The sequence below is a fragment of the Cyprinodon tularosa genome, unplaced genomic scaffold (assembly GCF_016077235.1).
Source record: "Cyprinodon tularosa strain WSP-4 unplaced genomic scaffold, ASM1607723v1 ctg359, whole genome shotgun sequence".
NCBI classification, from domain to species: domain Eukaryota; kingdom Metazoa; phylum Chordata; class Actinopteri; order Cyprinodontiformes; family Cyprinodontidae; genus Cyprinodon; species Cyprinodon tularosa.
Window position 1 is genome coordinate 130,419 of NW_024039073.1, and position 21,184 is coordinate 151,602.

General features: G+C 37.0%; 1 protein-coding gene across 4 annotated transcripts in view; it reads right to left on the minus strand.

The window, feature by feature from the left end:
- LOC119790242 (palmitoyltransferase ZDHHC14-like) overlaps positions 1 to 21,184 on the minus strand; it is a 59,970-nt gene that overhangs the window by 1,533 nt on the left and 37,253 nt on the right. For all 4 annotated transcript variants that reach the window (XM_038295713.1, XM_038295711.1, XM_038295712.1 and 1 more), the window contains exons 5-9: positions 15,117 to 15,254; positions 13,917 to 13,965; positions 10,369 to 10,471; positions 8,732 to 8,841; positions 5,821 to 5,926 (exon numbers count right to left, since the gene is read on the minus strand). In XM_038295713.1, the coding sequence (XP_038151641.1) occupies positions 5,821 to 5,926; positions 8,732 to 8,841; positions 10,369 to 10,471; positions 13,917 to 13,965; positions 15,117 to 15,254 (506 nt within the window). The remainder of the gene's footprint in view (positions 1 to 5,820; positions 5,927 to 8,731; positions 8,842 to 10,368; positions 10,472 to 13,916; positions 13,966 to 15,116; positions 15,255 to 21,184) is intronic.

Sequence of the window (21,184 nt, forward strand, 5' to 3'; positions counted from 1 at the left end):
GAGATTTTTCTATTTCCAGAATAAAGTCGTAACATGAGAATAAAGTTACAACAAGAATAATCATAAGATTAAGAGAATCAAGTCGTAAAATTAAGAAAAGTCATAAAATTAAGAGCATAAAGTCATAATATGAGAATAAAGTTGCAAGAAGAATAGTATAAAATTACAAGAATAAAGTCGTAACATTATGAGAATAAAGTCATAAAATTATGAGAACAAAGTGGCAACGGGAATAAAGTCATAAATTAAGAGAATAAAGTCATAAATTAAGAGAATAAAGCCATAAAATTATGAGAACAAAGTGGCAACGTGAATAAAGCCATAAATTAAGAAAATAAAGTCATAAATTTATGAGAACAAAGTGGCAACGGGAATTAAGTCATAAAATTAAGAGAATAAAGTCATAAATTAAGAGAATAAAGTAATAAAATTAAGAGAACAAAGTGGCAACGAGAATAAATTCATAAAATTAAGAGAATAAAGTGGCAACGAGAATTAAGTCATAAAATTAAGAGAATAAAGTCATAAATTAAGAGAATAAAGTATTAACATTATGAGAATAAAGTCATAAATTAAGAGAATAAAGTCGTAACATTATGAGAATAAAGTCATAAATTAAGAGAATAAAGTCATAACATTATGAGAATAAAGTCATAAAATTATGAGAACAAAGTGGCAACGAGAATTAAGTCATAAAATTAAGAGAATAAAGTCATAAATTAAGAGAATAAAGTCATAACATTATGAGAATAAAGTCATAAAATTATGAGAACAAAGTGGCAACGGGAATTAAGTCATAAAATTAAGAGAATAAAGTAATAAATTAAGAGAATAAAGTCATAAATTAAGAGAATAAAGTCATAAAATTAAGAGAACAAAGTGGCAACGAGAATAAAGTCATAAAATTAAGAGAATAAAGTGGCAACGAGAATAAAGCCATAAATTAAGAGAATAAAGTCATAAATTAAGAGAATAAAGTCGTAACATTATGAGAATAAAGTCATAAAATTATGAGAACAAAGTGGCAACGAGAATTAAGTCATAAAATTAAGAGAATAAAGTCATAAAATTAAGAGAATAAAGTCTTAAAATAACAAGAATAAAGTCATATTTTATGACAAAACTTACAAAAAGCACTTTCTTCCCTAAAACGAGGAATGTCGAGCATCATGTGAAGTTACACTTTGGCAACGGTTTGACAAATAAGGAAATTTTAGCACAGCAGCATCAAATATGGCAGAATGCCAAAGTGGACGACTTCATTCTCATAATAAGAAAAATCTCTAGCCTGGCCCCAATACTACGTCGTACAAACCAGCCTCATCAGCAAAGAACTACATTTATCAGGTTGTCATGTTACAACCAAACACCTCGGTTACCGGTGCCTCTGCACCCTTTGGTAGAAGGTTAAAAACAAACAGCATGCAGAGGTCAGTTTTACTTTCTTTAGCAACAATCGTAACAACGTCTATCCGCAATTTCCATCGGAATAAATCAACAGAACAATCAGAAAGAAGAATAAACAGAAGAGCCTGAAAGCGCCGCTGATGCAGAACAAGGGATGTTTTGCTTTGCTAACATTGCAGCCATGATGGCACAACAAAACATCTATATTTAAGAACTTAAGCTTCTATTTCGGGTTCTACTCCCCCCCTTCGCCTTCGCTTTGTTTCCATCAGTTTAACCCAGCAACCTTGGAGAACAGCACTGCAATGCAAGGCTACAACATGTAAACAATTTGTTAGCTTATTTTTTGGACTTAGTCATTTGTTGCTTCAGTTGAATATTCTGTTTACCTGCAGGAATTCTGACATAGATGCTAGCTGCCCTGGTCGCCACTTAAGGGCAATGGATGAGAAGAGAATCAAAGCAGCTTATCGTAAATATTTTAATTCTGAAAACGATTATTCATTAAATCCATAATTGAATAAGACTAATAGCAGAAGTGCTGTCACTACCCCATCCGTCCCGGAAGCACGATCCGTCCTGCGCGAAGAGAATAACTCCTGCGTAGGCAATACTTTGTTTTTCTTACTTTTTTATTCTTTTGTGTTTTTCGGGCAGCGGGTTCCTTTACCATATTATTGAATTTGTGTGAATATTGCATTTTCTAAAAAAAAAAAAAAAAAGGCCTTGCGGGGGCCAGGGCAGAGAGCATCTCAGCAGCACTGCCACTTCTGTTCCCTTCGAAGGATTATTCTCCCTGGCAGTTAATATAGTTCATAAGAAGAGGGCTTGAGCTCCAGAAATGTCAACAGGCTAGTATGTCTCAGCAACTGGCTGAAAGAGAAGAAGTAATAAGTTAAATGTATCCTAAGGGCCAGTTGGGCAGTTATTTATCAAATGGGAAGAATTGGAGGTCAATCACTGTCACTTTGTTAGTGGATCACTTTAGTTGGACTGAATTTGACTTCATTTCTGTCTGATCTTTTTGCCAACATTTAAACTGTTGATAAATCAACGAAGTGTTTTTAAGCCTCAGAGGCTTTTTGTCCTGAATGTACTTGAAAATGTTGCGTTTAAAAAAGCAGTGTTATAGTCTAACAGAATTTCAGAGATTGGCTTTCCTATATATATATATATATATATATATATATATATGAAATAAACAAACAATATCCGTGTGGAAAAAGTTACTTCTCTCTGTTTCCAAGTCAGGTATTTATATGCGATTAAAATGCGATTAATTTCAATTAATTATTTTCACAGCCATGTGATTAATGCAATTAAAAAATTTTATTTAGTCCCACCCCTATTTAAAATGTTATATCTCATAACGATTAAGGGTGAAGCCTAAAACCTCCTCTCAGCTATTCTCGATGGGAGATAAAAATTTTCTGGAGTCTGGCCTGAATTAACTGAGCGATTCTAATAAGAAAGAAAGAATTCATGTAACTGAAGAAAGTAAACTGGGCGTAGACACGAAAAAAAAGGTCTGTGGTTTAACAATTCTCATGGTGCAACAATCAAGAAGGAAACCGTGGTTGACACTTTGGTAGAGAGAGGAAGAGGAAGAGGAAAGAAGGAGGGTTTAAACTGTATCACGACATAAAACGGCAAGTTTCATCTCCTCTAACTCTGAGAGAGCAGATCTATAGATCTGATCTAATAAGAGGCTGGAATCGATGTTAAGAAGAACATTACCCCTACTACAATCCCAAACACAGAGGTTTGTTATCAAGGTGTGACGTGCCTTCAAATGATCCATTGTTACCATAGCAACAGCTTAAAAGGCCTCTGCATGGCAGACTGTCAGGTTTCTAAGCACAAGGAAGCAGGGCTTTCATCAGGAAACAAATGGAAGCCTCTCGAAGCATTCAAATCAAACTTAACGTGCAACAATAAAGCAAGTCAAGGATTGTGCTTAGGTCGCTTGTTCACGACAATGCCTGTGCGTTACGTCACAGAAGAGGAGGGTGGTCTCCGAGACTGATAGGAACTCCAGCAATGTGACGCGTGTCTTAGAGCGGGAACAGCTACAGCACACAGATGGCCGTTATTTCGGGATGTGTTAACGGAGGGGAATGCTCCTTCAGCTTGCAGCACAGCAGAGAGTGACGGCTTCAGGACATTCAGACGGATTCACTAGAGAAGGGCGATGAGGTCAAGACTGGGTGAGAACAAGTAGGAGGACTGTGCTACATGGGGACCAGTGAAAATGAAGTGAGAAGGCCTTAAACGGAGCATGCAATGTGTGAGGTAAACACTGAACAAAAGCAGACGGGCTGCCTCAGAGTGACACAGAGGTCAACGCTGCGTCGCTCTGAACACCAACTGTTTGCTCCCAGGGTGAGACGCTTCAGAGAAAAATGAACTCATCCTTCAGCTCGTCTCTAAACAATCTGAACATTTTCAGCGTGAAACAAAAAAATAAATGCTCAGCACTGTTTCTGTTGACCCAATTTACAGGCAACACTGATCTTCACCTACTCAGCTGAAATTATTGCTGACTTGTTCACTAGAAAATGGAGCAAAACCATCAATTTAAAACCGGAGAGAAAAAAACAGCTGGATTTACTCTCAGATGTCAGGAACACAGATGTATGGAGCTTGTTCTGTAGCGGGTTTGAAAACTATTTACCATATATGGACAAAAAGCCCAACTCATCTTGGTTTGCTTTGGGGAAAGAAAAAAAAAACTACTTTTCTACGGTTGTAAGGAGCCCCCACCCCCATTTCCTGTTTTAGCCTGTAAGGATCACCAAATAATATAGGTTTAATAAATGGCAGAATAATTAAATACTTTGTTTTTTGTTATGACTTTTGAAGCTTTTGATCAAATTATCCAGAACATTTAATTTAAAGACATTCTTCTTAGTGATGTCATCAAAAAATTAACCTAATATATAATCTAAAATACCTGGAAAAGACTTGTGATTCCCAAGAATTTGTTAATCCTCCAGATATCATAAACTAGTATGAAAAGGTTTATCCTCAGTTGTGTTTTTCTAATTCTACAATATTAGTTTCCCCATCGAAACCATTCATACATTTTCTTAAATTATATCATACTTTGCAACTTAACATTCAGAAACCTCAGAGTATTTTGATAGGATGCTTGTGAGAACCTAACATAGAAAGGCATCATTTTGAATTGAGAGAAAACTGATGAATTGTTTCAATGTTATTTAAAAAATAAAAACATCTGAAAAATTTGGGCTCCTATGCTCCTATTACTATGACCCTTTTGGTTGTCTCTATGATTAGTGCTCTATCTGTTGTGCGTTCTCATGTGCTTGTTTACTCATGAAACATCCTCAGCCTCAGCCCTAGTACTGTTCCAATTCACAAGAACAGCAGACCGAGAACGGACAAAGTCCCCGAATGTTGTTCTTGCCCCTCCCCATTTACCCAGCATGCATCAGAGCAGACTTGTCCGTTGTTGAGATTGACAGCTGTCCCAGCATGCACTGCGGCAGCAGCAGCTTTCAATGGAGGACTCACAGAGCTCAGGGTGTTAAGTTAAAAGTTCTCTTTTCTGTTGCTGTTGCTCAGTAAACATACGTTTTAAGATCATTTTAAGGGAGAATATAATAATTTAAAGCGTCACTATATGGTCCATTTACTGATTTAGTGCGCTATTAAAAAGAAAATTTCAGAAGTTGAGAGGACCGCTGCAACCAGCAGCCAGGGCTAACCGCAGCCCGTCTGCAGCAGCCCTCTCTCAGCATAGCATAGTCTGAAGGCCAGTTTTTTGTTTTATTTGGCAAAATGTTAATTTGATTTGTGTTTATCTGGCTCTCTTAATTATTATTCCCTCACTAAATGCAAAAAGTTACAATTTATTATTATCTAGAGACTATTAATAACAGGAGGTGAAATGCAGCTCCAAACGAGCCGGGAATATGGTGACGTCATCAGTACACTTTTGTTCCAATTGACCCATATTTATGGCGCACTCTCCCGTTTTCCCAGAGTTCATACTTTTCTGTGTTCTTCTCGAGAAAGTACTTGGCGAGGACACGAGTCCGTACTCGCGTTCTAGCTAATTAAGAAACGGCCTTTATTTAAGGGGGTCACATTAAAGGTTTGATAATTTTGCACATTTTACATTTCGTTTTTTTTTTTGTAAAACTCTGAAACTCTGAAAACAACTATCCCTTTTTTTTTATTTCCAGCACTGATGTATCGGCTGCTTCATTAAAGGTCCATTGGGAAAACAAATTTTTATGCACTGCTGAAGAACATAAAATAGGTTGAAGGGGTATGAATACTTTTGGAAGGAACTCTAACCCTTCGACTATGGAATCTCAAATCTGCATTTTTACTTTTAACAGCTCATTTCGAAGCGGCGTGAGGAGCCCCAGGTGTGATTCTTACCATGTGGCTTTGCTGGGACTGGGTGGCACCGTACATCGTGATGCCGTTGGTCGGAGCCGCCAGCTGTGGTGCGTCTGCTTCGACATAACGTCGTCTGTCAATTAGACTGTGGAGAAACGTGACAAAGGAAAAGTTGTGAGGCTTTATTAACAAAAAACACAGCAAACATTGTTACCGGGCAACCAGAATTCAACATCCAACATATCAAGTGATCTGCAATCTGGGAAAACAATAAGGTTAAATAAATGGTCCTTTCTGTGGAAAGAAACGTGCAGCAGTTCAACTGACCCCGCATGCTTCAATGCATAAAGCTGTGAACCAACTCTATTATTCAAGTCTTGACCATGACAGCGACAGAGTGAGAGCAGACCTCCATATTTCTACTAACACAGATCCATAAAATCAGAACTTGGTGATAAATGACTGCGGTCCTGCAGTGAAGCAGCAGAGTGAATCATTGTTTCTGTCCCATCGTTAATGCTGCAGAGCCCTGACGCAGCTGCTCAGACAGCAACCTGCTGAACTCTGGCGTTCGTTGGCTCATGTGAAGCGCTAATAGGCTAAATACAGCAAAAAGGGGCAATTTTTCAGCCAGATTGATCAGATACAGAACAAGCATGCAAACAGAGAGGTGTTTGACGAGTTCCAGTGGTGCTGAGATGGTTTCATGCAAAAACGGTTTCTAAGCATCAAAAACAAACCAAAAGGAAAGCACAGTAGCAGCCTGTGTTGCCAGGAACAGCATAAACTCGTGTGTTTAAACACATCACTCAGGGTCTCTGCAGAGAACAGCATGTATGAGCTATCTCTATAGTTATGCTGCTATAGGCTTAGACTTTTGGAGGACATAGGGACCCCCATTTCATCATTCTGCTTCATACTCTCTCTGTTCTCCTATTCTGCAGAATCTGTTAGTTCAATCTCTAACCTTCTGCTCTCTCTGCTTTTCCTCAGAGTAGCTTTGCCTCGTCTGTTCCTGTTTGGCTGTGACGTCATCCTGGAAAAAAACATCAGCTGTGCTGCTTCTATCAACACCCTTGTTAATAGATGTTGGAGATCGGCCTGTTTTCCAGTGTGGTCCTGTTTCTCTGACCGTGACTGAGTGGATGTGCTCTCTTCGTCCTCTGGCATGGGAGCTGCCTTGGAGCTCGTCTGCCTGGCTGTGTGTTTCCTGGACGGGGCCGCCTTTTACAGCTGCTTTTTGTATCTCTGCTTCTGTCTCCTTGAACCCCAGTCGGCCTCGGCAGATGGCCGCTCACACTGAGCCTGGTTCTGCTGGAGGTTTCTTCCTGTTAAAAGGGAGTTTTTCCTCTCCACTGTCGCTACAAGCATGCTTAGTGTGGGGGATTGTATTTGAGTCAATGAGTCAATGCAATCAACTGGTTTTCCTTAGATAGAAAACTTTGTATCAATTTGACTGTATGATCTGGTTGAACTGTAAAGTGCCTTGAGATGACATGTGTTGTGAATTTGGCGCTATATAAATAAACTGAATTGAATTATGAGGCTTTCTCTGTCTTTGCATGTGACAGACGACACTGCTGGCTTGGGCCGTAGGCGTGCTGAGACATGTTGAGGGTAATGCAGGATCCAGCTGCACGGTGGCAGCAGACACAGATGCCCAGATGGCAGCCACCTGTGCTCTGAGGAACTTCCTCACCACCCACAGGAATCAGTCCTGCAGATTTATTGCTGTAGATGGCCAGAGGACAGTGCAGCCAAATGGTTTAATAGGAAAGCGTCTAAAAACCTTAAAAAGAGTTTTTCTAAGTTTGCATCATAAAGTAGGCGTCTCTCCATACATTTATGTGACAATTATGATCAATAGACCTAAAAAAATGATGGAAGTGTTAAAACTTTATCTCAATCAACTAGGGCAACTAGTTTTTTTTTTTTTTTTAAGCAAACGGAAGCTTTTTCAACTCCAGGTTTTAGTTACCATAAATCAGCACTAACTGCATCAATAACCATATCTATCTTTACTTGACAAACATAAACTCCATCTACAGACTTGATTACTTTTTTTAGTTTATGTGCTTGTTTAAAGTTTGGTTCCAAAAGTAATATTACACAATTGCTAATTTCAGCCATGAATTTGATTTCATTTCCCCCACTTTAAATATTTTTTTTTACAAAGTATATCTCCATTTCAAACATCAAATTGAACACAGTATTAGAAGTAATTATGCAGGAACCTGAAAATGTACCAAAAAAACAAATTTCCTTTACTTGTTGTAGTTTATAGATCAACACTTCAAAACTCAAAGTTTGGATGTGGAAAAAGAGACAGAAAAAGAAAAGAGACAGAATTAAATGCAAATGATCAGCTGATATTATTAGGTTACAGGGCAAAACCCCTCAAACACTAAAGCTTTAAAGAAATGGGAACTGATCAAATGACTATTACTGTTTAGTCACATGGAGAGGAGCATATAGCTGTGACAACTGGGCAGTACATAACCAGAAAAGGGGGGGAATCTTTTATATCTAAGAGGCTTTGATCTTGGATGTTTTAAAAATAACCCTGAAATTGTTTAGTCTCTCGCCGAGTCGTCTCTGCTAAGTTTAGAAAGATGCAGCCAGCAAAATCATTCGAAGCAGCTCCACATATCAAAGAGTCTTAATGAACCGTTTGATCGTCAACATTTGGAGAAAACAGAAAATTACTATGATGGAAAATAAAGCCAGAAGGAAGTAATTATTTCTGCGAAGGTTAAAAAAAAAAAGACAAAATAAAAATGAGAAGGATTACAGATCTGTGTGAAAACACAGAGTCAGACCGAACTTCTTCATATGCTGCCTACAAAAAGGAGTTTGTTTTTATTTTACAGCTGGAAACTGTGTATGTGCTGCACAACATGGACATCAGGAAACTAGTAAAAGTAAAAACACGTGAACACGCTCGTCGTACCTCGGTGGAAGGGGTCCACATAGCGCTGCACAGCAGTTGGTGAATATATTTCCATAGCTGTAAGGGTTATAGTTGTCCTTCCCTCTTTTAGAAGACCAGGAACCCTTTATCTGGAAGACATGCCACATCGTAAGCAACTTCTAGTCTGGTCTAAACAGAAAACTCTGACACTGAAGGTGGTGGAGGAGACAGGGTTGAGATGAACATCTTTGACATGGTTAGGAGGATGCATGGAGCAGCAGCACTGACTGTTCCAGCTCTGGTCTAAGTTGAAAAGCCTGGAGCCTACAGATGTTGTTCATGTCAAGTAATAAACGTAGGATTTATTTAGACGTCCAGATGTATTCAATCTGTGAAAAAAAACTGTAAACATCTAATAATCTATAAAACTAAAATATGTTTTACAGGCCTCAACATGAAACATCTGGTTCCTATTATAACCGGCCATATTCAGCTAAATAATACTTTAATAATAATCCTAATTTTGTGAAATGAATTAATATTTTTACTTTTATCATGCTAATTTCTTCCTAGTGTTTGCAGATGGTGAATTGATCAGTGAGAAGATCTGTGCAATGAATGTTTCTACGTTACCATTAAATCTATTATTTAACTTGATTAAATAAATAAAAGCACCCAAAGACCTTAACCTGTTAATTTGCAGCCCTCAGGGGCGTCTAGGATAGAGATCGACTGATGCAGCTTTTTTTAAGGCCGATAATTTTGACATTAGTCTAACTGACCACCGATACGTGCTGCTTATTTTTTGAAGGACCATCTCTTGGAGCTTGCATTCCTTATTTCGCCTCCATTTACATGATACAAATGTTGGACACGGTTCAACAAAAACAACTTTTATCAACAAACTAAAAGGTTTTGGACCTGAAATGTTTTCTAAACTTCTTCCAAAACTCCTTTTTAAACTATAATATTTTCTATTACATATGCCAAATGTCAGCGATCATTTTTCATTTCAGTTTAAAATAAAGATTTTTAAAAATTCATAAATAAGCGGTGGACATCAGGTGGAGGGTGCAGCAATGCATTTTCTCTATATGATTTAAAGACATGGCTGCTGAATGCACGAATGAAAAAGCAAAAGCATAAAAGTAACGGCCTAAACTGAAACAAGAAGAAAAAAAACCAAAACTGTAATATTGCCTAAATCTCTGCCGGTATTTTGTAGGATCAGCATATCTCGTCAGACCAGCCAACCTATAGACAATATGCATGCGCAAAATGTCAGATTTGTGTTTATCCCTTTAGTTTTGTATGAAAAATACCCTTTAAATTACCTCAACAGGCATGTTTCCCTTTACACATGTACAACAACCCCCCAATTTAAGTTCAGATCATCATACACTAAAAAAAAAACAACCCATAAAGTAATTAAATTGTTTTTTTGTACATGAGTAAAGGAATAAACGCCCATTGAGGTAGGTTAAAGTGCATTTTAGTACAAAACTAAATAGATAAACTAAAGGGATAAACGGGTTTTGACAATGGGTATGCTGGTCTGACCTGGTATGATGCATCGGTCCGACTCTATCCAGAGAACACATTTAGGAACAACTGCTTTTAACTTATACAATCTTTAATTAAAAATAAAATAAAGAAAACTGAACATCCATACTTACATCTTCATTGGTGGTCTGATTGGAGCTGATCAGGTATGTATGGAAGCCTGAGAGGCCCACTATGGACCAGACCGAGAAGAAACACACCACCACCTCCAGCACAGTGATGCCATCAAGGTTAAAGAATCATTTTCTACTCTGCTATGGACAACAAGGTTAAAAGCTCATTGACTGGTACATAATAGACCCATATTGAGCCAAGATGGACTATAAACATGCAGCAGTAGCAGCAGGTATACTGAGCCCCAGCCTGAGGGCCGCTCCGCTGCCAACACTTCTAAGCAAGCAGTTCATTTAGGTACAACTCATTTCATCTGCTGATTTGAAAACAAAAAAAAAGCATACAGGACACTTGGGATAAATCTAACAGAGGTCAAACAATGACCTCTTTGAACATACCGCTTAAAGTGTCTAAAACTGTTTTATGCTCTACAAAAGACTTTAGAGTCAGATCATAACGCTTCATTATTCATGGTCTCAAAGAAATGTCTTGGGGTTATTCAGATAGAGAAGCTCTACTCAGAAATCATTCATAAACTCACATAATCTTTAATCTCAGTTTTCACCCATCAGCATCTTTCTTGTAAACGAGGTCAAAGCGCATCAGCTATGCAAAGGACTGCGGTGATGTTATCAAAGGAAATGTTTCCTTTATGAAAGACTGGAAGGACACAGGACATTATCAGCTTAGCTTGGCACACATTCCTCTGGCAGAAACAAAGTTATCTCACTCAGGCACAGAGAAATGCCAGAGTGGAGCTGTGTCTGAAGTCATTTGGTTTTGTATATCATTAAGAGAGAATCATTCGTACTACAGCCAAGATCAGATGTAAGGGCATCTTTTACATGAGAAAAGTATAAATAAAAGCTTCTCATCTTTTAACAGACTGTTCTAAACAGACCGGGGGTATTTTATTGCTCTGATTTAAAGCTAAAACAACCTTTTATAATCCTCCCACTAGACTGCTTGCTAAGTTTTAATCAACAGAGCAATGATTTACAGCTAAAGGCCAATCTGAAGGGTATGAAAGTAGACGCTGCTGCAACAAAACATCCAAGTAGATTGGATCCCTCAGAGCTTAATACATTATATCAGGTTGAGACAACTGGCCGTCTTTCCATGCATGCGTCACAGAAAATGAACCGTATACTTTCACCATCTCATCCTGCTGCACTCATAAGGTCTAACGCTAATATTATCTTCAGAGAGAAAGGCAGATAAAATGAAAGTTATTTGATAATGGAAGGAAAATAGTGCTCACGCAGGCTGTGTAAAGATAAAAAGTTATTAGTAATAAAATCCAACCTCTTAATGACTTGACTTAAATAACGTTTCAAGACTAGATGACTAAGAATCTTCACCAGCATTTCAAGGAACCTAAAGGTGTAAGCAAATGGCTAAATGTTGTAGAACTGAAACATAAACAAAGCCTCATACCAGGAAAATGTGTGTACTGTTCACAACTCCTGATTGCAATAAGTGTTTCCCTCAGCATTCTTTGAAAATGTCTTTGCTTAGTGAAATTAACATCTTATTTCACATGTGGCATCCTAAAAAATGGATCTAGAGATTCCGAAAGTTTTAAATAACACAATAATCTGGCGGTCATATAAAAAAATGTTGACTTTACTCAAATCTAAATGTGAACTTGGCTTTTACACATAGACATAAATGAAAGTTTAATCCAAATCAAGATCATGTTGATAATGAGACTCAATCTAACAATGAAGAAATACCTCAGAACCATTTAAGGACACTAGTTTAAACTTGGTTAAAAAAGATAATTTGTGTAATTTTTTCTTTCACTTTCTTTGCATTTAATTCAATTTATTTATATAGTGCCAATTCACAACACATGTCATCTCAAGGCACTTTACAATTCAACCAGAACGTACAGTCAAATTGATTCAAAGTTTTCCATTTAAAGAGAACCAGTTGATTGCATGGACTCCTTGACTCAAAGGCGGTACCTCACACTAAGCATGCATGCAGCGAAGGTGGAGAGGAAAAACTCCCTTTTAACATGAAGAAACCTCCAGCAGAACCAGGCTCAGTGTGAGCGGCCATCTGCCGAGGCCGACTGGGGTTCAAGGAGACTTTTGTGTGCAGCTTTCCATTCTTTGCAAGTAAAGCCATGGTATCTACATCGATAGTGTTTGGGATCCCTTCTGGCCAGAAAAGGTGTCCAACTGAGGGACAGGAGTGGAGGAAAACTGCAGCCTGAATATATATCTCTGCACCAATGTCCTCGTACTCAAAGCTGACCAAAATATTGTAACGCTGTCATTTTATATTTTAACCTTTCAAAGAAACAAAAAAACCTAAGAATTAAGGAGAATGTACTTTGGCAGTATTTCAGGTACAGCATATTGTGAAGTTATATTACTTCCTGCAGCAATTCGAGAGGTTGATACCTGAACATAAGATCTTGGCTGCATGTCTTCCCACTTTTCTCTCTCTGCATTTATTCTGATAAACCATACTGTGTCCATCTGAACTCAGACCTTCCAAATACAAAGTAGGAAATTGAAACAGATTTTCCCAGAGAGTAGCTGGGTTTAAAAGTAATCTGAGTTTTGTGCTTGACGAAGTGCATCAACCAACAAAAGCTGATCTTGAAGCTAGCTGGCAGACAGACACTGTATCCAAGCCACGTTTCTCTCCTCTAAAACCAGGTAAAATGAAAGAGAAAATCCTGACAGATTTGTACCTTCTGAAGCAGCCTCTAAAAGCTGTAAGAGAAATAATGATGGTGGGGCTCACCAGAATGAAGCATGAATCATTTTACACCATTTAACGGCGACTGGGATGCACTTCATGCAGCAGCTATAAGCACTCAACAAGCATTTTAAATGATCACCTAAAAAGAGCCTATTTGTGTTGTATTATGAAGCAGATCAAGTTTAAAATCAAAAATTCTCCCAATGCTGGGATGAAATGATGAGAGAAAAGCAGAGGCCTAATGCAAAGCACTTGATGCACAATAAAAAATACACAATACCAGTAAGCATGGCGGATAATGAGGCACTTTTTTACTTTCCTTTAACAGCTACCATAACCATCCTTTTAGAAGCAGAGTTGCATTAAATTTACCATCCAACTCATTGACAAAAGGTGGCATTTTAAGTTTGACCCATGGACACAATGGAACACTAACATTTCAAGATATTAATAAAAAATAATAATAGTTTATATGCAAAAAAAAAAACTGTCAGTGTAAATGTGGCAACAGTGGTTGTAGTGGACGTTTATTAACAATAAAAAATGAAATGTGTATGTTTCTATATCATTTCAATATTAATGGTAGGCAACATCAATATATATGTTGTATAATTAAATTAATGTATGTATATATTTATAATTAAAAAGAGTAAGTTTTATTTAGCTAAACTTCCCAAAACTTACTAAAGGAATCCTGACAGAGAATCCTATGAACCAGCATGCAATATAAAGAAAATGCAGAAATAATAATTCATAGTCCATCCTGTCAGTCCTATAAAGCACATATTGATGAGTTACCGCTGATAAGAGTTTTACAAAAGGATATCTTGCAGGACTATCTTTCAGCGCACTGAGAAACCCTTTTTGATGCGAACCTGCAAAAACAGAAAAAAAAATTTTCAATTAGATATTTCATGCTATCGTTTTTCTGAAACACACCATATCTTCTCTGATCTTTTTTTTGGTTTCAAATCATCATTTTAATGAGGCAAAGATGACCTAAGATTATACAAGAACTGCCAATCAATCAGCATTAATGTGGAGGATTGTTAGCCTGCTCTTCTAATTCACTCACAACGTTTTCCGTTTGTGGATTCAGTCAGTCTGTGATTTGCCGAAAACCCAAATCCTTTCAAATTACTTCATAAATAGAGATGAATATCAAAAACTTTATTTCCCTGTTCTTCAATAAATCTGGATAAAAAGCACAATGCTGCTTTTTGACATATTTAAGCCTACTTCACATTGTCAGACAGGTTCTTCTAAATGATGCTAGCAGTAATCATGGATGGGCATTGATCTCAGCTGTTAATTGAAAAAAAAGAAAATAGTTACCGGTAATTAAAATGAGTTTGGTTGGTTGGACATCTTTTTTACCTTTATAAATAATGGTAAAATTTGCTTGATAATCTGAAAGCTACAAACCCAACAACATATGATATTTATAAGGGGTCAATTACTTTTTTACAGCATTATGTTACAACTGAGAAGGCATTTAAAGCCTCCATTTAGAGCAAAGTGTGTCCCTTACATGATAGTTTTAGTTAAAGGGTGGAGAAACTGAGAAAAACACCAACAAGACTACAGATTTGGCAGCTTTAGGAACTAAGCAGATACTTGGGTAATGTTAAAACATCTAGTATTATGCTACAACCTATGATTTGGGGATAATGAAGTAGTTCTTCACATAACAGAACATTTTAAGGCCGAGCTGTAAATCATGTGATCCAGTGGGAAGCATCAGTACCAAATTATGTCAAAATGAGCCCACTTACAGATCTATAAGGGGTTTTATTATCCGCTAATATGCTCATATTTCTTTCCTCAGAGCAGCAACACACAGCAAAGTGTCACGTTAAATCAAAAAACCAAAAGGACTTCTAGCTGAGTCGGTCCACCGGCTGTTCCCAGCTAGAGGGACGATACTGAGCCAGAACTCTGCAGCATTTCACACCGCCCACTTACAACCTGCTGGCTAGAAATACACCGAGAGCATGTGTCTGCGCTCTGCCAATAAGCTACTTACTTAAAATGATGTGTGTGATGACAAAGGCAAAGATGAAGATGGTGAGGAAGGAGAGAGAGAGGATGAACATGTAGAAGAAACGGTAGTTCCTCCTCCCCACACAGTTCCCCACCCACGGACAGTGGTGGTCAAAACGCTCTGCAAGGAAAGAGGAAGATCAGGAAGTTACTGTTGATACAAAGAAGACTCCTGTCAGCCATCCCTAGCTGAAAATCAGATGATGCACAGTTATATAACACTTCCTGAGAATTGTTGTTCTTTGAGCCAAAGCTCTGCTCTAAATAGATCTTTTCTGACTGGAGAAAAATATTTGAAAAGGGAAGCCCGTTCTTGGCTGCAAGGGAGAAGGAAGAACAAGGATTTAAGAGTTGGTCCAACTTTTACCCCCTATCCTTCTATTGTTCTTTTTGCCTAAAAGGATTGTATTCATGTGGCTTGTTTGTTAAAGAAAAGCCTCATTTGATATGATAAAAAAATAAAAGAAAAGGAAAAAAAACCAGGGTTAACGAAGTGCAATACATGGAAGGTGCTTTCAAAGAATTTCTTGCTGGTTTAGAAGAATTTAGAATATAAAGGTCAAGTTTTAAAGACAGGTTCTGTCTGCAGGTGGATACAAGTATAAAATGTAATTAAAAAGAAAAAAAAAATCAATAAAAGGAACTCCATCAGAAGGACGAATACTTTACCTCTCCATTGAATTAAAAGTTGTACATTAACCCTATTTTGTAGAATTGATTTAATAAAGGATGGGGGAACCTTTTTTAAAGACGGTAGGAAATGGTTCAAATTAAAATTTGGTTTAATCAACAAACCAGCTGATGAGAGTAAAGTTTATTATGATATAATAGGATAATGTAATATAAAATATTTGCTACTGATTACTAATATAAATCTATACTTCTGATTTAATAAGAAAAATGATTACTTTCATCTAAAAGCACATAAAAGTTACTATTAAAATTGATAGAACTGTTTGTCAAAGCTAAAAGAATTAGGGCTGAAGCGATTAATTAGAAAAATGGTGATTAATCAATTACTGAAGGATCATCTAATTAGGTCATGCAATTGAATGGTTATCTAGAGTAATTGCGCACAATTACAAACTAAAAATATGTATAAAACATGAAATATACATAATAATTCTATTAAAGATTAAATATATTCCTATATCTATACATATTAATAAAGAAATTATATATATATATTTTTCTTTTTCATATATATTTTGCCATTTGCAATTCATTTAAAATGTGCAATAAACGATTGTTCATTAAGAAATGTTAATTTACAGATTAATAATTAATAAAATAATCAATAGGTGCAGCCTTAAGAAGAATATTTATGTTACAGCATTATTGCTGGTTTTAAATTTGCTAAAGGATCAAAGATCGTGAAGCACAAGGGAATCCAAAGCACAAATAAAAAGATTTACTAACAACTAACTAACTAACTGACCTTTAATTGATAAGCAACCTACTTAACTGCTGTTGTAGCAAAGATTTGCTAATTTAAAATCTGAGGAAACAAAGTAAAACCAACAAGAGAAAAAACCCCCAAAACATTTCATCAAAATTGTTGTTCAGCAACAATGTGAGAAAAACATGCTTATAATATGTGGTTCAGAAAATCGCCCAAAATGTTCATTTGGAACCAGCTTAAAAGATGCGACTGATCTGATCTTCAAAGCAAAACTTGAGTGGAAGCGGAAACTAGTTAGAGGAAAACAATCCCTCTGGGTTTTGGAAAAATTGGGAGAAAAAAAATCATCCTCCAAACTGCTCTATCATAAAAGCTATTACAAAAGGCAGACTGGGATAGCTAGTAAAGATTAAATATAACTCTTTAAAAAACAAACCAGGATGGATAAAAAAACAACCTTTTATTCCCCTTATTTTACAGATTTCTCGGAAGATTTTATTTAATGCCCACAAACAACACAGTTTAGCCTGTGGGGGAAGACTACTCACTGCGCTCAGCTATTAAATTAATTAATTAAAACATTAGTTAAACCCATAACTAGCTTAGTTAGTGAAATGACCAGCTTTTCTCCACACTGATCAATTCCTGACTCAAAGTTGTCTCTAGCTGTAGCCCCAACCGGAATATAACCACTGTTTACCAGCGGTCTTTATTCTGGAATATTGAACAAAACTAGAGCAAATGAAGCCTTTATAGACAGATTCTTCTTCTGTTTTACTCTGGGAGCGCTATACATTTTATGTTAATATAATATCAAAGTCGGTAAGCAAAAGAGGAACAGCTAATAAGCTGCTCTGTGGCTATATCCCTGTGATCAGTGGTTTTAAAAAGGAAACCAACAACTCTAAATAGCCCCATAATAAGGCAATAAATTCGTATTTATTTGCCAGTACAGTTATGCATTTGTTTTCTCCTTACGTAACGAAACAAAGCCCCCAAAGGGATAATTACAGCTTGAAATGTCCTCAAACTAAACACATCAAAAGAGCAATAAAGTACCATTAAAATCAATTATTCAATCCTGGGCCTCAGACAAGCAGCAGTATTTGGCCTGGCTTAAAACACAGATAGTTGCCTGTTTAATCCACACAGGAAAGTGTGTGTGTGGGTTATATTTCTGTGCTGTTCCAGGCCTCTTCAATCACACCCAAAGGGATTAAAGAACCAGGGAATCTTCACTGTTATCCAGGACAGGGACCAGGGAAGGGATTTCCTTTCTGGCTTCTGTCTTATTTAACAGCATGTTATCAACTTTGGCTGTTAGAAAACCCATCAGACAAACCCAAAAACACACACAGGGTTTACCGTTGGTTGGAACTGAGAAATAATTTTAAATTGGAAATAAAATAATCCTGCTTGTTCATAAGGTTAATCATTTAGGGATGCATAAACTGATAGTTAAAACTAATGTTACAAATATGAGATGCTTTAAAACAAAAGTGCGATTTATGTGGAGTTAATTTTGATGGCATTCGACGGACTATTGTTTTAGTAGATTTTAAGTGATACAGTCAAGAGAGCCATGTTTATTTTATAGTCAATAATTTAAAATGAGAAAAGTTCTAATGTACAGAGAAAGTTAAAAACTAAACTGCATTTATAGCTTATAAATATCTCAGCATCAGCAGGTCAGAATAAAGGACATCCACTCAAACTTCTCTTTTCTATTGCCAAGCCAGACAACTTTTCATTGCTTTTGACCCAGAGGATGTGCTGTTCAGGATTTCTATACCAATTTAAAAATAGTTTGTCTGAATTACCCTGAGGAGACAGCTGCATGTCTGTTTTCTGTTTACTTCGTCTTTGGCCTCAGATTTCTGAAGGGATTTTAAGCTCAAGCTCTGTGCTGCTTATTCCAACTCAGTTCTCACTGAAGTCCTAAAGCAGGAGTAACCAATTAAAAATCAGTGTTGTCCGAATAAAGAAAATCATCAACCAATAAAGGTCCTGAGACCTTTAATTATAATCTGTTACTTTAAACAGCATTTAACACTGAAATAAAATATAGGCGTTTATGCATCCATGTTTTACATAAAATTTTTAAATAAAAAATATCCGAAAATTTTTTTTTTTTTACATCTGAATTGTGTTTGAAGCACAGAAACAACAACCTTTCAGTTTGGTATAGAGACAACTTCCTGACTGACTTTTTTTCTAAAACACCTGAACTGACTGTTTTTTCTTTCTTTTTTATGTCCTAATGAGAGCAGTAGGCTTTATGCTGCCCTGCAAGGCTTTAAACCTGGGTTTGAATGGAAACAAAGCCATTCTAAGGCTACGTTCACACTGCAGGCCTTAATGCTCAATTCCGATTTTTTTGTGAAATCGGATTTTTTTGCGTGTCCGTTCAAACTTCCAAGTATATGCGACTTGTATGTGATCTACTGTGTGAACTGAAAGCGTTCAACCGAAGTGTCCCGCATGCGCACTGGAGGACGCGATGACGTCACATGTAGCAAGCGTCCTCAGTGTTTGCGGAAGTAAACATGACTCGTAATACCGCAGCGTATATTGCGTTCTTTAAGTTCTTCTCCAACAGGAGCAGGCACATTACGAACAAAATCTTTTTAAGAAGATCAAAAAGAAAGACCCTCCCCCGGTTCCGGTAAGACCCTTCGAGTTTGGTCTGAATCGAGCTATCTTTCCAAATATGAATTGTCAGCAACCTCACCTTCTCTCCATTGACTGCTCTCTGTGTTATCTTCCGCCATGGTTGTTAGTTTTTCCCGCCTCCGCTTAGTAGGACGCAGTTTAGTAGCGTTTAGTAACATTTGTCAAGTATCAATGACGTGTAGGTCGGATGAATGCGACCTGGCCGTACAGACACAGGTCGCATTTGAAAAGATCAGATCTGTGTCGTTCAGACTGTCATAAAAAGATCAGATACAGGTCACATATGGGCAAAAAAAATTGGAATTGGGTCACTTCAGGCTGCAGTGTGAACGTAGCCTAAAGCACATATCAAGGTGCTCATTCGTGAGCCTGGATCAATATTTATTTTTGATTATGTTTATGGAGGAGAATCCTGCTTTACAGCAGCAGGTTGAGCCAAACATACTCAAAATATGCAGGGTCATCTTTGAGCACACCATTTCACTTTTTTTTCACCAGTTCACAGCAGTTCTTCTAGCAGTCCACACTTTCTCTACTATCTTTTTCTCATGGTCTTCTTCTTTCCTATTGCCCGGCTTGCCACAGGTTTGCCAGCTGTGTCTAAAAGTAGCAGCAGCACCCAGACTGACAGCAGCTCATTGGCTAATTTGTATCACGTGTAGCCTGGTGCCGGACACTCTGAATGGCTTTACCGTACAAACAGGAGAAGCGGAGCAAGTAAAGTTTAGACACTGTCGTCGGACAACATACGGTAATTTATAAATGTTTTAAATCAGGTTGAGTCCGAATTAGCCACCGGTTGGTTTCGAATCCGGACCGTGGTCCACTAATCAGTGACCTCTGCCCTATTGAATACATCTCAGTTTTATTTTACTCGCATCAAACATTTTACCAATTCTAATTTACTTATTATAATAACAGTCATGAAATGTAGCTACTTACCTTCAGATGTGGTTAAATATTTATCAGTTTTCCATAGACTTAAACTAAAATTATGATTTTCTTTAAGGGATCAGCCCCAATTAAAAGCTTTTACCTATATCAATTATGTTAGTTATAAATGATGTATCCAGAAATCTTCTGTAGTATTTTTAAAAAGAACAAAAACATAAGGAATTTTTTGGCAGTAAAAACAGAAATGAGCAAATCTATAGAAAAAAAAATGTTTCGTCTTTGCACAGGTAAAATAATTTTAAGTCACTTTATGTTTTATTGTTCTATACGGCATTACATGCATTTCTAATGTGGAGTGGAAGATGATCCTCTTGTTATAAACATTTTAAACTAGCCTGCAAGTTATTCCTATGAATAGATTTAAAGCTAATTTTAGAGGTTGTCACACCCCTCCCACTGGCAGGATGAATTATCTATTTTTGGGGCGGACTCTAGTTTCATTTCCTTCCAGCTTCGGCAGGAGGTCTCTTCCTGTTAAGGGGGAGTTTACTTTTTTCGCTGTAACCAAATTGCCTGTTCAGGATGAGGGATTTCTGCAAACCAACAACTCATTGAAATGAACTCTCCACTGTCCCTACACTCTCATCCATAACTGGATGTTTTAGAGTCAGTGGATCAATGCAGTGTGCTGGGACTCTTGCCAATTATATTATAAGTGCAGTGTTCAATAGGTAGGATCAAATGTAAAGAATAAACTGACTGTATTTCTTTATATAAATTAATGCTTTTGGGTAGAAAGTCTTCACACATTTCTCATGACACAATTTTAAATTTCACAAAATGTAAATTTCAGTGTTATCTGAGGCTTTTGTTTCAATCTTAACAGAGAACAATACATACAAACTCTATAACTATTATGTTACGTGTCTTTTTTCAGTGTTGTTTCAGTTAATCCATTGCAAACTCTTGGCATTCAAGCTGTGAATCTACCGCTTTGCTTTTTGATCTATTTTCTGTTGAGGAAGTCCTTCTACGAAACAAACAGCCTGCAATGGTTGTTTGTCTTTTTGACATGGTTCCTT